Source organism: Scomber japonicus, chromosome 10 (assembly GCF_027409825.1).
Source record: "Scomber japonicus isolate fScoJap1 chromosome 10, fScoJap1.pri, whole genome shotgun sequence".
Lineage (NCBI taxonomy): Eukaryota > Metazoa > Chordata > Actinopteri > Scombriformes > Scombridae > Scomber > Scomber japonicus.
Window position 1 is genome coordinate 3,763,402 of NC_070587.1, and position 18,967 is coordinate 3,782,368.

Genomic DNA, 18,967 nt, shown 5'->3' on the forward strand with positions numbered 1-18,967 from the left:
CGGGCTTTCAGGTGCTTCCCTCTCCTGCTGCATACAAAGACACAAAATGGAGGTGAAACTACCTGGCTGAGGAAAAGTACAGTAGCGCTAAATATTATGCACATGTTGAAGTTTACTTTTGTGTATTTGGAGATTTAATAATACATACGTCGACCGAGACATCGAAGAAAAAAGGACTAAACATGTTTTGGATTTTAATCATCGCCGCTTTAATGGCACCAGGTAAGTTGGCCTATTTTTTTTTTTTAGGAGCAAACAGGGTGGGCCCTCTTCCGTGAAACTCCGTAGATGGTGCCTTACCTCTCTACTGTTATTGCTCAATAACTTGACATAGTTTTATCTTTTATAACGTTGTTTTTATGACAATTTATTTTATTAAGGCAAGTTTTAAAACGAAAGTAGGCTAATGTTTAATGTAACACGGATCTTGTTAGATATATTTAAAGCATATAACAAACCTGTCGTGACAAAAAATAGTCCTTTTATTCTGGCCGGTAGGTTAGTTTCTTACACCTAAAAAAAAATAATAAAATAAAATAAAAAAAAAAACAGGTTAAACTTTTGTAGTTTTTTGACATGTAGGCCTATCGATAAACCTAAAAGTGTGTTTTACATTCAGCCACACCAATATACCTGCAAAAAACAACCCCACAAACAAAACCGAAGGTATAGGTGTTATCTATCTATCTATCTATCTATCTTTAGTTAAAATGCAACTACCACTATCTATCTATCTATCTATCTATCTATCTATCTATCTATCTATCTATCTATTTATTTATTTATTTAACAACTCTGACTACATATAAAGAAACCAATGACCTGCCAGTTAAAACACAACCTTTCCATAATGTGTAACATTAGCTGATGAATTTACACCACATTCATGTATTTGATATTCATTCTTAAATAGAGAATATGAATATGGCACACACGTAAGGAAGAAAGGAAGAAAGCAAAGAAAATGTTGTCATTGGGGAAATTATTGCAGAATGTGACTCTAGATTTAAGTCGCCCACTCTCACACATTTCACATATCAATCAGACCACCCTGAGTTAATGTTACACTGCGGAAGTTCCCATAACCTCAACACTTGCACACTAGTCATGGTGAGGTATGGGTGTTTACATTAATAGGCGTTTAATGTAACAGGAAGTGCATGAGAGGGAATCTGAATCAGAGCACGTTTAAACACTGTTGTCATCTTTTAAAACAGTTAAGGAAAAACTTGACCTTACCTTACACTGGAGCATTACTAGAAATCCAGTTAATGATTTTAGAGCACCTTTGGAAACTATAGCTGTCATAAATTAATGATAAGGAGATGGAAAAGATTCAATGAAGATATTGAAGCACAAAACAAATTGTAACAAGATTTTTTAAAAATGTTGATATTTATTTTGTAATAGTAGAAGGCTCCTTTACAATCCCACTCATTATAATACTATGTTATTTCACATTGATACCCTTTTTTATGGCAGATATTGTAGTTAACAAAACATGTAAACAACAAATCAACAAAATCATATGTGATATTATTTTCATTTAATCAAATGTTGAGTGAATGTGTCATCTAGAAACCACATTTATACCATATTTTGTTTTGCTTTGTCATTAGTTTTCTTTAGGGGCTTTCACATTTAAGATTGAACAACAAAGGAGAAGTTGCTGTTCCGTTAAGTCAGAGCAGATAAAGTCACTAGGGCTAACAAGTGGAAACCAGTAGTAACACGGGTTTTTGCCTACAAATAATCTGGAAATGCTTGTGATCAAAATCAAAACCAGTATTATCCTGATGTTCTTCGAGCATCTCAAATATGCAAAGCTATCATCATCTACTTGCCTTTAATGTTCAGGCTGAAAACACAGCGTCTATCTAAGGTGACTCATCACACCTAGTCTCGGTGATACTAGCAGTAATGTGTTCATGTCATTGAGTCACACCCTAAGGGTATCTTAAGCTATTTAGAAACCTTTACCTGATTTGTAATATGTTTTGATCTAATCCCTAATCTCCAATATTTTTAATTTGTTTTCCTCAGAGTCCACCACAGCTGTATCAGTGACTTGCCCAACCAAGAGGTACATCGTCATCCTCTTCCAGCCCGTCACCCTCACCTGTAACTACCAGACGACAGCCACTCAACCTCCTGTTGTCACGTGGAGGTACAAGTCTTATTGCCGGGACCCGATCCAGGCTGCGCTGAATCCCAGTAGTGCAGATAACATCCTGTCTCAGAACAACCCCAACTACGATGCCAACATCGAGTGTGCCGACAGCCAGAGGACAGTGCGCATCGTGGCCTCCAAGCAGGGCAATGCTGTCACCCTCGGCACGGAGTACCAGGGTCGCAAGATCAGCATCCTAAACAGTGAGTTGACTAAAGCAGTAAGATAAGGTTGAAAATGGTGACTTTTGTCTATTGTTGTCTTCAAGAGGATAAATTAGCATCAGTAAGTACAAATAAATAGTAATTTAAGAATCACTTTATCTTGTTTTTTTCTTTTTGTATTCCCAGGAATTAGTTTTATTCATTCACACAACTAATTACAATTTTTACCTTGATTGTATATATGGGTGTGGGGTTAATTCCAAATGCAATACATTGCTCAAATTAAGTTCGTGACAGTGAAAGGTTTCGTCTCTATTTCAGTAAGGAGGTTTTTCCCCTCATAGTTAATCTGAGAATGCTCAAAATAGTAATATCTTTCTACTTCAGACCTTTTTAGAATGTGTTCCCCCTTTATCTTTGGTCTAGTACTGTTTTTCAAACAGCATCAATACCAGGGCTCATATTTAGCACCTGCCATCAGCCAAATGCTGGTAAAATATGCACATTGCTGGTAGATTTGCTTCACTCACTAGCCAAAAAAATAATGGTAATTTATTGAGTAGCTGGTAAGATTTGAATGTTTGCTCGCCATTTAGCTGGTGGACAAAAAAAGTTAATTTTGAATTGCAAAGCATAAAGCATAAATATGACCATGTGGGACATGAAGGGTTAATGTCAGGATGGACATGTGTGACATAAACTGGACTAAATCATTGACAGAAGAAATCCAGACTAGAATGATTCATTTAAAGTTCTGTTGCTCGTGGCCTTTGAAGCAAACCATCAAGAGAGTCTTAATACCCCACCCACGCAGGAGCCTCCTCACACTACAGAGTCTTTCCCTCCCACTCGGGGCTTCCACGTTATACAGGAAAACCCAGTCACTTAAGATATGTCATCTGGTAACAACTACTTGCTCTTGTTCTGTCCATTGTGGTCGTCTTTAGTCAAACATATGTAGTTGTTTATTTGACTCGACTAGTTTGCTTTGTGTAAACATTGTGGCTCCATGCCTAAATAATTAGCTTTTGTAAAATATAACTGATATTTGTTTTCAGGATGTGCAGGTAGGCCTATAAAATTGAGCCTTTCCTAAATACAAATTTCATAGGATCATCTTATTCTGTGTGAAACGATCTAATAATAGGCTATTCTTTGGAGTTGAGTAATTGATAGTATAAAAAAAAACTGCTGCAGAAAGACTAAGGCAGCAACCAGAATAAGTATGAAAAATTACATCTTTATTCAAAACCAAGCTTAATGTATTAAATCATGATGTCCTCTTGGCCACTCTAATTTCTGACACCCATCAATTGGCTCTAGAAATATGAAACATTGCATTTTTAGGCAGGCTAGTAACCAAGGCTCCACTCTATACATTTTATATTTGGAAAAATGTAGTGAGGTTAAAATATAGTTGTGAATAAAAGCAAAGAGGTAGAAGGTAGAAGACAGATTATTATAGGAGTCCACTACTGAAGTAACTTGAGTGTTTACAGAGTGGTAACAGAGTAACCACTCTAAAACTGTCATTGACTGAGGGTCTGTGGTTTCTTACAGACGCAGACCTGAATCTTGCACAGACTGCATGGGGTGACAGCGGTGTCTACGTCTGTTCTGTGATCTCTTCCCAAGATCTTTCAGGAAATGGTGAAGATTACACAGAACTAATAGTACTGGGTAAGTGTGCATATGTGGTCACATTTTTTTTCTCTTTTTCTTCTTTCTATGCTTCCCTTTTCTTCACTTTGCTCTTCCCCCCCTCACACACACACATAGTCACACAGATTTTCAAAATGCTATGAACACATTTGGCTTGACAGAGTTTGCAGGTGGCTAATGAAATGATATGTGGGAAAGAAGTAAACAGTGAAAGTAGATACCACGGGGCGCATTAAAGTAATTGTGACTTTATCTTTCTTTCACAGAGAGAAAGTCAAATACTACTGACCTCCTGCCTGGCATTGACTTACTGGTTATGGAAGGTAGTACAAGCCCCTATAGCTTAGTCATGTTTTAGCTCCACATTAAAGGTGTAGGACGAATGGTGAAGGCTAGTTGTGTAGCAGATGAGATCGACAGACATTTAGTACACATCATCCAGCTGCATTTTTGGAGGTCACTCAGATTGTATGTTTTCTAACATTCAAGCCAAAAATCCTTGACATCTAAAAGCCTTTGTAAAACATTTAGCACAAGGTTTTAGATACAGTGTATTTATGGCCTTAGTGCACTATTAGAGACAAGTAGAAGTACCTGTGACTCATCTTGGCTCCTGCAGTCTTCAACTTCCTGTTTGGGGGTTAACATGTAGAAATACAGTCAGTTGTTCTGTTTTTGTTTAAACAGAAACAATCATAAATTTGGACAGATCCTCTCTTTCCCTTGAATGAGAAAGTATTTCCAAACTTTTCACATGTGCTGTAGTTCACTTATCCTTTTCACTTTGTTTACCTCACACTCCCTCACACTCCCCTTATCTGCCTCCATTTCTTTCTTTATTATGGCTCAACTCCCATGTATGACTTTCAGTGGTAAGTGCAGATACACTCCAGTTGCCTGGTTTCGATAAAGAAGGGCATTCAGGTTCCTTATCTGTCACAGTGTACACCGCTAAATTATGTTCTTCATCTGTGCTCTGCCAATTCAGTTTCCATTTTAGTTGGTTCGTTTGCATATGGGCTCTCTTCCTTGTCACTGCTGTTTTTGTTTTTCTCCTATGTGGCATGTGCTGCCTGAACTGACTTGCAGAGGTAAATCATGCTTTGACTCAAAGGGGTCAAACCAGTTTCACCGGCTTGACACAAACTTAGAAAGTACCGCAATTACCACTGTAGCTAACATTTTTTTAATCACTCAAGAACAAAAAAAAATTAAATGTGGGAGTGAATTAAACAGATAATTAGCTTTTCTAATCAAAATAGCAACAGCAACTATGATAAAGACTGTTATGCTCTGGGTGTGATGAACAAACTTGTGCTACTTTTTGTTTAACAGAAATGAATTTACATGTCACTCCCTGGAGATTGTCTGTTAGGAAACAAGAATCCAACCTAAACAGAATTTTAATAGCTCTACAAGGCATAATAATGACCCTGATAGACTCTACTCTCTCTGTGAAGTCTGTTAAAACATTTTCACAGTCAGCATCCTATTCAGCAGGAACATTTGGAGGGTCTAGTTTCACCAATTGATCAATAGTCTTGAATAAAAACCTGGGATTACGCTAATTCGTTGATACTCTATAAGATTTGAGAAATAGCATGCTCTTCTGTCTTTCACTGTTATGTTTTAATGAAGGAGCAGCTCCCTCATAGCCAGATAGCAGTTCTTAAGACTGTTTTCCCTTACTTTCATTTATCCAAGGCTGCAATTTACACTTAGCTTTAAATCTGTTTTTAAGAGGAGCAGATCTAAGATGAAAATTAAATTAAATCAAGGGTGAGTCACATGCCTGAGAGAGACCATAATATTTAAAAAATCACTGGCAAGAGCATCAGATGGGTCATCAGTTGTTCATGTCAAAATCACCACAAAGAACCTTGTTGTAATTGTGCATCTTCACTGCCCCCATGATTCGATTACGATTCACCAGTCTACGATGTGATTCAATTCAGTTATATGATGCATCTTGATGCATCTCAATGCATTACATCCTCAATTTTCTATATTACCACACATGGCTTTCATCAATTAACACAAACAATGAGATAAATATGCACTCTTTATGTAGAAAGCTGCTTTAAAATTCAGATGTAAACAAATGTCACATGTTTTGTTGTAATTAAGTAATTTAAAACAAAAGTGTAATAGGAGAGAACATTAAACACACATTAAAAACTGCTATTCTAAATGGGTTGACTTTGTCTACAGTCTGAGCTGGTGAGAGTGTCTAAATCTTAACCAGATTATTCATGTTTGGGTGTATATGTGTGCTGTGAGCTAACAATGACAGGAATGTTAATGATACTTCGCAGTAACCTCCTGAGCAGCTGCTGAGGGGCAGCTGTAACCAGATGGGTGTCACTGAGAGACCGGGGGGGGGGGGGGGGTGGAGGGGGGGGGGGGGTATTTCCTGTTCCTGACACAGGCTGACCTTTGGGGCTTTATAACGGGCCAGTATAGAATAAACTGAATTGAATTGGAAATCATGCATAGATGTTCAAGTTGAGCCACAGAATATGCATGATGCATCCCCTTTTAAAGGATTCAATCTATTCATGTGGATTAATAATGTAAAACTTTTTTGCAATGGTAACTGATGCATTCCCTGCTGGCCTTACACAGACTGGCTCCTCGTTGTTTTGGTGGTCTTGGGTTTCCTGCTACTGCTGCTCCTCATTGGGATCTGCTGGTGCCAATGCTGTCCACATACCTGTTGCTGCTACATCAGCTGCCCCTGCTGCCCCGAACGCTGCTGTTGCCCACGAGCATGTAAGTACCAAATGGAAAGCCAATGAAATTGCCTGTGTATACTTTTGTTTGACTGTTCTAATCCTTTTCTTCTTCTATTTCTTTTACTCATACATTCTTTGACCAGGTTCTGATTTAAATGATCATTTACAAGCATGCAGTGTGTATAACACACGCACGTGTGTCCTGTTGTGGAGTCCAAAAAAATAAGTAGATACATTCTGCTTCCCAGTGACTTACCACACTATAAAATGATCCTCTTTTAAAGTCTTTATTTAGACAAATATCTTGTATGACTGCTTGCTTTTAGGCAACATTCACATTTGAGTTTGTTTTTTTTTTGTTAAATGGAAAAATTCTAGTAGTGTCATGCTAACCCAGATTTCCCCATAGATGCAAAGTCACATTCCACATTGACCAACTTAAAACCCTCTCAGCTTGTTTCCATCCATCCATTACATATTGACAGTGGAATGAAACCCACACCCTTTATGTGGTGAAGACACATTACTAACCACTGCTGCACCATCACAAAAATAACTTATGCACATGAGGCTTGAAGCGTTGCAGACTCAAAACATTAAAAGACCACACATTAAGAAGCATTGGAAAAGCATTTACAACTAATTCTGTCTTATTTAAACCATTTTAAACTATTACTACTTTAAATACTTTTATTATTAATACTTATTTTATTATTATTTCTCACAACAGAACATGTAAACAGGCCTCATATGAAAATCAGTCAAGTACATTACTGCATACACATTGTATTCTTCTTATTGTTCAGTGTCAGTAAAACAAAGCTGAATATATACTGCATATGTTTGTTCAATCTTTTGTGGAGCAACTTCTCAGTTTCACTCTGGACCGTTACAGTAAGTGGCTGTGCAAAACCAACGGAGCTTTCATGAAGTGGTTACTCATTATGCAGTTGGCTTTTCTTTTCTTTTTTTGTTGACCTAAATGCTCACAGTTTTTTCTAAGCTCTGTGAGAGGAGACTTCCTGATTAACTGTCTTGTTAGGAAGTCCCTAACACTAACCCTATGACCTGAGAAGAGAAGAGAAGAGGAATTGAGAGCTAAATATGAAACAAACACAAGCACATGCAGACAGCATCAAAAACAATTACACGCTCTAAATCAACAATCTCTAAAACGGCAAAATTGTTGTTGAAACAAAACTGTAATGGGTTCAGACTGTATATTTAGTATAGAGCTGACCACATGATTCATAAGCACAATTTTGAGTTTCTCTTTTTTTATAAAGAAAATCATTCTCCATGAATATTTATTTTCAGTTTACCCAGGAATACTATATTGACTTTTAGCATCTGCTGTGTGTTTAATTTCCACCCCTGCAATCCACAATGTTTGTCCACTGTCTCACACAATCATGTTTTACATATTTTTGTGTCCTTACAACCCTCTGTCTTCCATTGTCTTACAGTGTATGAGGCAGGGAAAGCGGTGAAGAAAGGTGTACCCAGTCACTATGCTCCTACCCTCTATGCTCCCAGTATGTACGCTCAGCCAGCATATGGTGGACCGCTAATGAATCAGCCTGGGATGCCACTGCTTCCTATACCCAACGGAGCCGGCGCACCACAACCCCACAATGGCTACGGCCGTGAATATGACGGTGCCAGCTCAGGTTAGTGTAATAATCATACCAACACTTTTCTCAGCCTTTAGTGGCAGTCAGGTAAACAAGTCATATCTAGATTTGAATATGTGTTTTGCATACTTTCTGGTGGCAGCATAGAAGTCAGTTAACTGAAATTATGAGTTTCACAATGACATCATAAACGGCTAAAAGTTTGTTGTTTCTTTTTCTTCAGTGGGACAGGGCTCCCAGGTGCCTCTGCTGCACGACCAAGACGGTGGAGGGGACCACAGTAAGTAAACTGAAAACACCGTACACATACAGGAATGACTTTTCTGTGGGTGGATATGACGTGGGTGTAGCTTTGACACCTGCACACTGCAAAACACTCCAAGATGTTTCAAAACAAATGCAATAGTAAAATCATCTCACTTTTTTATTGAAATAAATTGGGCCTGGGTGGAATTACCTTAACAAATTATTTTGACTTTCCTTCTTGTTGTAAGAAAATCACAATATTTGTACCTCCTTTAGATATGGTGGCTTGTTAAAACATATTTTGCAGTGTGATAAGTTAAATATGATGTGAATATGTTCAAATAAAAAGCACGCCTAGCTATATTTTCTGATAATATATAATGGATATATTTATGATTACCTTTTTTAGGATCAATATGCACACACGGCATGAATGATATGTGTGGATTATTCCACCTAGTCTATGTTTATATATAATGTTTCTGACATAGATTAATAGGGATGCATAATATATTAGTAGCAGCCATAATAAATTCAATTATTGTTATTGTTTCAGTAATGGAATTGAAAGCCAATGCATCTATTAATGCAGAGCCTTGGCTGTGAAGGCTGCTACTGAAAACCTGCTTCTGAATGGAGATTTCTTTTAAGCTCAGGACTTCTGGTCTTGTATAACCAGGGTGTGATTTGCTGGAGGGTCTGGTGGGGATTGCCCCCTCCTCCCCCTCCTCCTCCTCTGACCTATACGTCACAGCCTCTGCTGAGTTCATTTGAAAAATCCCACAAAAATTCCCAGTTCATAGTGATTTATTTAGCTTCACCTACAGACCACATACATATCTAAACTAAACTAAAAATAGCCTTACAGAAAAACGGAAATGTACTGTCTGTACTTACATGATGAATGAGATATCACAACATCGAATTGTGACATCTCGAGTGACTACAACAAGAATGACAGTAAGTGTACTGGCAAGTCTGGGCAAGTAGCTCTGACCAGGGGTGCCTTAAGGGGGTGAAAAGTTAGGATGATTCTAAGGGCCCTTGACTGACAGGGGTGCTAAAAAATATTGGAACATTAGTTAATTTTTTTAAATTAACTTAAATGAAGTGAAGTGGGTGAACACTTTTTTTCCTTGTTTCTGGCAAAAACTAACCACCCAAAGCTTCTGTATTGCCCAAACACCCCCCTTTATTTACATGAAATGGTTCAGTCCTGTTTCCTGTCTCTCATTTTCATAGCTTGATGTCAGTAGATATTGTACAGTTGGTATTGGACTTTGTGTGGTGTTGGGGCCCAATGTGATATCTTTTCATGGAGCCTAAAGTCCCTGGTAGCGCCCCTGGCTCTGACCACAATACTGAAATAAGCATTCATCAATTTAATTATAGTGTCCGGATGAGGTTTTAGGAAAGTTTTTAAAAAAATGGTTAGTATAGTTTGTTTTAAGTTCATGATCATTTTGTTTAAGTTTACTGTAACAGCAGCAATAAATAGCTTAATAGGTTTCTTAGTCTATACAGGCTCAGTATAGTTCTGGTTTATTTTCATGAATGAAAAACACTCTCAACACACCACCATTTCTTCACAAATCGCACCCTGCAGATAATCAGTTATTGTTATCACACCTGAAATTCCATATCAGTGTATCCCTGTTTATAAATGTTCAACATGTTTTCTACTGTATGCTTTGTATTGTCATGAACTGTCCCAGAGTTCAGACCAAGAAGGAGGAAAACATGTTTGAATCACAAACACAAAAGTCATTTATTAGAGTAACTTATTTACTAGGGGTGTGACGATACACTCAGCTCACGAGACGAGATTTTAACTCAAAAACTTCAATGAGGAAATACATGACTGTTCTTTTCTTTGAAATTCACAACATGGAAATTGAATTGAAATGTTTTAACTAATCATCTTGTAATGAATCACTTCAGTCCTACTTTCTAAATATATAATTATCATATGCAGTATGCAGCACTATAAGCGGTTTCTCCATATAGATATCTTATAGATTTTGGTATTTATGGAAATAACAACCATAAATACAAAAGTTAGATACAATCACAAATACTAAAAAGTAAATTATAAAAAGTAGAAACAATTCTAATATATACAGTATCTCACAAAAGTGAGTACACCCCTCACTTTTTGGCAAATTATTATATCTTTTCATGGGACAACACTATAGAAATGAAACTTTGATATAAGTGTACAGCTTGTATAGTTTATAGATTTACTGTTAAATTGTATCAAAGTTTCATTTCTACACCACAGTGTCGCTGTTGTGCAAGCAAAGGCTTGGTGATTAACAAAATGACAGAGCCCGCTTTCACCATTTAATTTAAAAATGCTACACCTATATTTAAGGAGCATACCATGCATTCCGCGGTCCATGCGTGATATTATAAAAGGAAGACATGACGTGCAAATGAGCAATAAAAAAAGATGGTCTTTTTTTTCTTGGTGGGCCCCTTAATTATAGCTTCGTTTAGAAATAATGGATGAGGGAAAATGTTTGTTTAAAAAGTAACCAAACAAAGAAGGGATGCTCCTGGTGGGAGAGAAGGAGACGAACTGAGTTGGCCAGCTTACAGCCCCAGTGAACTATTTCTGACTTTCCTCTTTGGTAGCTTCTTAAAAGGAGAAGGAGAAAAAAAGCAAACAGGCTACAACAGGAATGTCACAGTATTGACACTTGTTGCCCTATAATGTTATTACTGTTTTATGTGGTATTTTATGACATTGTGACACAATGATTGCACATTTTTGCAGGACTCTTTTGAGTCATATTTATGTGTCTATTCATATTTTAATTTCCTCTTGATATCCTGACGCATATGAATGGGACTAGATGATTACGGTTACACTGTTTGTGTCCATCATTCCTTTCTTAATGACGACTGTTGCTCCAGATGTTGCTTGTGAAATTTATGTGTGATGTGTTCTTCTTTTACTGCATGTTCAAAACATATTGACTCAGTAACTATGAATGCAGTTGGAGAAGCTGAACTCTGACTCTCACTCATGTTCTCAGCAGCTCGCAGTGGATATCGTATCCAAGTGGACCCTGAAGGGAATGCCACACGTGCCATTTATTACATGGAGAGAGAACTGGCCAACCTGGACCCGTCCAGACCGGCCAACTACAACCGCTGTGAGTGACAAATTACTTCTTGTTATAGTTGCTGCCAACTATATTACAGACTACTGTGGGAAACATGAGACAACTTCTGGCAGAAATTAAGATTTATGCACTTAACATTGAAGAATTGTACTTTTATACGTATGTGTATGTGTGTGTGTGTGTGTGTGTGTGTGTGTGTGTGTGTGTGTGTGTATATATATATATATTCAATATAACAAAATTCACACTGATGTATTTACCTTGGTTTTCTATTTTTTAATCATTGTATTTGTTAATATACTTTTTAAATCGATTAAATGCATTATACATTTTATTTGACCTTTCAAAACTATTCCACAAATTAACTCCTTTGACTGATTGACTCCTTTCCTTTTGCATTTATTTAACTCTTTGTCTTTGTAAACATACACATTCCTCTTAATTCATACTGACTCATTTAAGGGAAGCTACTAGCACTTTTTTGCATGTGCTTGTTTCAGTATTCTTATTATGATTTGTAATTAAATGCATCATCACTGTGTTAGAAGTTGATCTGAGTCAACAGAGATGTGCGATAAAGGTTAAAAAACAGTTTTCTAATGTTAACACGAATATTTTTGTGAGAAGAATATGTACCACTATTTGGCAAGTGTAAATTAAATTTAAATAATCAAATAAATGATATGCATTATTTATATTAAGTCAATGCATATGATATTTTCAACTCTGAAAGTCAATTACATGTACAATTGCCCAGGCATTAGGATTGCACTGCCAAAGAAAAGTGCGTGTCATGAGAAATTGAAGAGCACCACTGTCAGTCATTTCTACAGTCACTGAAGAGTTTCATGTTCATTGGAAACAGCACGAAGTATGGCCTGTACACTAATGAAGACAGTGACCTCTGTTTCACTTTTACTTTTACTTTTCTGAGAATGACAATTAACAACACTGTACGAACTGTCATTGCTGTGGACCGTTAATACCAGAGATAACCAGATGATTGGTAAACTAAAGCTGTACATTATTTATAATTTATATTCTTTAAAAAAAAAAACTGATGACATGATTTTATGTCTAGAAGAGAACATTTAAGCAATGTATAAATTACGTATGAAAAGTTAATATATTGTATAAAACATATAATAATTTGTTCAGTAATATAACAAAATGCTTATCTTCATCTCCCTTCATCCTACTAACCATCTCTTCTTTGTTTTTCCTCCACCAGTGGATAATATGAGTGAAGTCTCTTCCCTGCACGATAATTTGGACCCTCGGGGCCGCGGGGGTCGTTCACAGCCACCACCTCTGGCAACAGTCTATGACCGGGATGAAGCCATGAGCACCATCAGCAGTGTTTCCCAGCATGTCCAACGCCGGGGTGGGCACATGGGGGATCGCGTACGTGCCCGCTCCATGGACAACCTTGATGACATTGGACGCCACTATAGCCGAGACGACTATGCACCACGACACCGTGATGAGCCCAGAGGCCGGAGAGGGTGAGTCATGGTTGTTGCTAACTTATTGTCCTGACTTTGATCTACTGTCGTCACCAGCATGTTTTTATTTGAACAGCAAGTAAGTCTGAAAACTTTAACAATCATATGAGAAGTCATCGTGGCAGCAAAAAGGCACACAAGTATTAGATTGCTGCATTAATTCAGTTCTCTAAGAACAGGAGAATAAATTAAATTTGTTCCTCAGGTGATTGAAGACAAGTTTCATAATTATTTTGGAGGTCATGGTGAGGCCTCAACCTCAAGTTTTCTTTTTTCTGTTTTCACACACGTGACAATATCAGTCATGATTATTGTTGTGAACAGGTTCATGATGAGGGAGTAAGTCTGTTTTTCCCCATTAAAAATGAACATTTTATACAAGTTGTGTAGTCTTAAATGTTACAAACAAAGCATATTGGTTGAGAACTAAAAAATAATACTGATATATCGTTATTTGTCAGACTGGGATGATTCATAACCAGAGAATAATAAGTTCATACCAAAACCAAAACCTCTCTTGTTAAGTTTTAATTAGTATTTTTTCATACAATGGCTTTAATTGTATTCTTCCACTGTTGAAGAGAATGCACCAGAAACTGAAAATCTTATAACTTTCAATATAATTGATGTAAAAAAAATATAGCAGATGTATATGCAGTCATCTCAGAAGAAATGTGGTCAGTTGCTCATGCCATGGGTGGTGCCTCCCAAACCAAAATGTTTTTTAACCTAGTTTCGGTGGTAGTTGCACCTAGTCTTATCTTTGATATCTTGCACCAAAGGTACTTTTACGGTAATTCTGTGTAGGAGAGAGACCAGATCAACCCACTGTATCTGAATTTATTGGAAAGTTGTTTTTAGTTTAGGAATGAAACAATGTATTCAAGAATGTAATTTGAAAAAAGTATGTTGGAGACTTCAAGAAACACAGTATTTTAAAACCATAACATACTGATATATACATCTGTGCATGTATCAATTCACATACACATGTATATACACATGCAGACATACAACACACATCATCCCAATGCTTGTATTTCACTAAATGTTCAAGAAAATGTGTAATTGAAATGTTTGTATTATGGCCTTTTTCACTTTAACAAACATCAACTAATGTAGCTTGAACATTATTACAAATTAATATCTTATATATAAATAGAAATATTCTGTTTTCATTGTTTTAACTTCCAGAATCAAAAATAAAAAAATCACCTTTCATAAAACTGCATATTTTTCCTTTTCTTAAAGGACGAATAAGTAACACTGACAGCAGGTGTTTAAAATGGGTACTGCAGTCCACATTCAAAACACTGGAGAGAGTTTAGAAGTATTAAGCAGTATTTCAACTTGTTGTCTTAATCTGTGATAACATATCAAGGTCATTTTATGAGTGAGTACAGTAAATATATTACATGTTGGTTATTTTAAAAGATATTTTTTTATTGCATGTATTATCACATTATTAAAAAACAAGACAATGGAGGACAGGCATTAAGAAAGGATCATGAACAAAGGACTTTAAAAGCCATAGATGCATCTATACAACTTGATGTAAATGATATTACCTTGTTTGGGGTGCCAAAGAGCATGAGTGCATGTGAGCATAACTCATTAATTTAGGTTTTCATTCATCACCCATCAAGGAAAAAGGAAAAGGTCAATCACATTTTCCAGCTCTATGAAACTACTGAAAATTCCAGTCTGGTGATTGTCAAAGTTTGAGTTTTGCTTAGTGTCTCAATTATTTCTGGATAAGAAAACTTGAAATCATCTTATACTGCATTAAGTGGTCTTACACCTCAGTTACACAATGTATGCAGCAAGTTTGACCCTCACATTGAGTCCAGTTAGGTGACTTCTGCAGCAGCTGACTTTAGGATAAACATCAGCTGTGGTTTAAACTGGAATAGAGGACTCAACAATGATGTTAAAGCTGAAGTTTAACACCTCATAAACTATATTCAGCAGCTATTCAAACGACAGCAACAGCCCCAGTACGCTTCTGTTTCCACTCAATGTGCCGCTTTCTGTATTTTCAGCTCGGATGATGAGTGGAGCAGCAGTGCCCGCAGTGGCTACGACCGTGCCTCTGATGACCGCAGGCGTCGTGACTACTCCCCTGATGACCGTCGGAGTAACGGAGGAAGAGGTGGTTACGGTGGCCTCCCCGGGAGACGTTGCCACAGCCGTGATGACTTAATGGATCTGGATAGGGAAAGGGATCGTCGGCCTGGTGGAGGTGAGAGGGGTGGACGGGGTGACTATGACGACAGCTTTCTGAGAGAGGCCATGGAGAGGAAGAAGATGGGTGAGCAGCAGAGGGCCCGCAGCCGGGACCGACTGGACACCGAGAGCGACCGCTCAGATAGGGGGAGGACTCCACGTGGACCGCCCCCACTCCCTGTAAGCCCGCCTGCTGGATACGCTGGTCGCCGTGACGACTACCCTCCACCTCCCCCTCCACCATACAGTGACGAGGAAAGTGTGTCATCTTCAAAGAGAAGCAACCTCCGCAAGGTGAGTGTCTGTGGTACTAAATGGACATATAGACCCCGAAGAAACCATTTTATCTCTTATTTGTATGATTAAAGAATAATTCTGGTGATATTCTTATATTTTTCATATTTTAAAAAAAAGAAGCTTGGGGCCAATTCACAATTTTAATTGATTTTTGTTTTCCTGTTGAATGCAGGATTAAAACATCATAATATTTTAGACAGCAATGCAATAATGATAAAAGACCTGCACCACCTGACAGTCTGTCATCATTATACATTATACAGATTATCCCACACAGCTGTTGACCGTCAGTACCAAATGCTTCAGCTAAGTAGCATCAACTTTAAGAATCAGTTTACGACTATGTAGAAACTACAAACTGTTGAGTCAACTCCCGGTGGTTTTAACTTAACAACAGATCATACTTCATAAAAAAAAAAAAACTGAGAGTGTAGACCAGTCTGCAGAGTCTTTTTCAGGCAGTCTGTCTTGTCGATACGACTGTTAAATTCACTACGAGACAGCGAGCCACCTTGAATCATGGAGGTCCTGTAAACTGTACCTATACAATATAACTAATCACGTCACAGTTTATGGGAATATTGTGAATCGAAACAGCAAATTTAGCAGCAGCTGGCATCTACATTACTTTGTGACTAAAACAATAATTTTCACAATTTAGCCATTTTACACAATGTGGAAAAAACTTAAGGAAACTTAAGAAACATTGTTGATTATGGTCTTTTCATAGGATTTGTAGAAAAATCCATAGTCTCATCCTTAAAGCCTGGTTGAGACACCTAAAATGTGATTTGAATTAATTTGTCAAGGTGACATAACTCTTCTTGTCTTACAGAATGGAGCAGTGAGTCGAGAGAGCCTGGTGGTGTAAAACTAACCGTGATGGGAGCAACCTATCCAATAATGCAGCTTCAATTCATCAGTTTAACCAGATTCATGTTTAAGACTGTAAATATTTCACACTGCTAATTTGCTGTGCTGATTTTTATATTGCATAATTTACGATAAGCTTATAATACATAATTTACGATAAGCTTATGAGAAATTGATGCTGAATGTGTATGTGTACTTTTCTAACAGAGGAGAGGTGCACAAATGAAATGTTTTTTGTGCCTTTTCATGTATAAAACATTGTGGCTGCCACAAGTGCCTTAGTGTGTACAGAATTTTACTTTTAGATGTAAAATCATTCTCTGTGAAAGTGTTCACACATACTGATTGGTTTTCAGACTAGTTTTAACCTTTTACATAGTTTCAATAAGTTGATAGAGATACTGATGTAGATTCATAGGTGTTTAATGATTGTCTTTATCTTTTTACCTGTGAAGAACTGTTTTTATAAGAAAAAATACATGAATTTGTTTTGTCTTTGCCTTTTTCTTATGTTAGTGTGCTTAATGTATTTAGAAACCTGGTGAACAAAATAGTCTTGGTTTAAATTAGTGTTATGTTTTTTTAAATTTTTGTTTTATTTCAGTTTTTAACCTACAGTATATTGTACAGCTGACCAGTAATACACTCTGAAAATGAAATTGTTTATTGTGATGTGATAAAACCTAATTTTACAATAAAGGTCTCCATGGCCAGACCATTTATTTTGCTCTGCAGTTTCACCACTAGATGACACCATCATGTTGGTCCACAATTTACTAATTCAATGCCAGTCGTGTTATAATGGACCTCATACTATTAAGACCACTGTGTTTGTCTGGATGTTGATGCTTAATAATCCAAACTGTGTTGATGGAGTTTAGATGTCTAATGTTTATCTGTACTAATCAATTAGACATTAGAGTTTATCATACTAGAAGGATACAAAAACACTGTCTGATACAAATAGACATAATCCAACACAAGAGAGCAACAATAAATAATAAGTTTTATATATAAAACACCACAAGTTCGAGCAGCAGCAATTAGTCAGGTAATCAATTTGTTGATATAAAGAAAATTTAAAAAAAATCTGCATCTGCATCTTTTTTGATGATTTGCTGTCATTCTTTGTCATATATATGATAAATTTGAATACCTTAAGGTTTAAGGACTGCAAATTGAAGACATCAGCACGGGGTATGAGAGATTGAATGCGGTTTTTTTTCACTGTTTTAAAAATTTCACTGACTAATTGAGAAAAAAAATCTGTAGAGCTTTCAATATTGAAAATAATAAGTGGTAGCCACAGCTTCAAAGGTTTAGTCAGTACCTCTCTGACACGGCCTCAGCATAAACGAAAACTTATTCTTTCATGTCATGGTTTATCTTTAATTTGATTATTCAGTTTGTACAGTTATATAAGAATAATAGATGTGATACAAAATAAATGATAAAGGATATACTTATTACTACTCTTGGTGTAAGATTACAGAAATGCAACATGGAATAATAACAGGTGTCCTTTAAAGTGACCCAATCCTGTGTCACTGTCTGGCTTTCATCATTCATTTGTGCAATACTGACATTAGCAAATAACTGTCCTGACGTCTCCTGTCAATCAGCACTATGAGGTTTGTGAATAGCTACGTGCTAATCTTACCACACACTGTCAGTAGTGGTTACATGTTTAACCCTCCAGGCACCTTAGGGCCCAAACGTGTACATTCTGCTGATTTTATGTTTTTGATTCTCAATATATCTGTCAGTTTAAAGGCTAATTGTATGAAACTTGGCCAGGATTTGTTTTTTATTATACATTTTAAAATTCCACAATCCCCTCTTATTACAAGGTCCATAGAATAGGAGATATGCATAATGCCGACACTCTTTACCCTAGGGCCCGATTTGGTCCCATTGACTCCCATTATAACCACATATTTTTGATATACTGTACTCCTGACATATTATAATGCTTTTCCCACAAATACCTAATAAATCTAAGCCTCTACCTTCAAAATAAAAGGAAATTAGGTTTTAGTTCTGATGATCCCCCCCCCCCAAAACCACCAGGGGCAGCAGAGCTTTATCATGTAAAGATTCAATGGAGGCCTGGTTCTCTTACCTTGCAAAATGCATGGCAATAAAAAAGCTGAACACCATAAAAATGGTCTTGGTGTATTGGGATTGATTTAAAAGAGTGGTGTGAATGTGGTTGAGAAAATGTTTTGTGTGTGTGAAGATTTCATCATTCATTTGTGCAACACTGACATTAGCAAATAACTGATGTCTCCTGTCAGTCAGCACTATGAGGTTTGTGAATAGCT

The 18,967-nt window shown here is 36.9% G+C and overlaps 1 protein-coding gene across 2 annotated transcripts; it reads left to right on the plus strand.

Annotated features, from left to right (window-relative positions):
* The first annotated feature begins 5 nt into the window (after positions 1 to 5).
* On the plus strand, positions 6 to 16,785 carry lsr (lipolysis stimulated lipoprotein receptor). Of its 2 annotated transcripts, none has more exons than XM_053326722.1 (10): positions 6 to 222; positions 2,044 to 2,373; positions 3,895 to 4,014; positions 6,622 to 6,768; positions 8,198 to 8,401; positions 8,589 to 8,645; positions 11,653 to 11,772; positions 12,974 to 13,247; positions 15,290 to 15,767; positions 16,606 to 16,785. In XM_053326722.1, the coding sequence occupies exons 1-10, from the start codon at positions 183 to 185 to the stop codon at positions 16,639 to 16,641; spliced, it is 1,806 nt and encodes a 601-aa protein (XP_053182697.1). In that variant the 5' UTR covers positions 6 to 182; the 3' UTR covers positions 16,642 to 16,785. The 2 variants fall into 2 exon arrangements, with proteins under 2 accessions (XP_053182697.1, XP_053182698.1); XM_053326723.1 differs by having other exon boundaries at positions 11,656 to 11,772.
* The last annotated feature ends 2,182 nt before the right edge of the window (positions 16,786 to 18,967 follow it).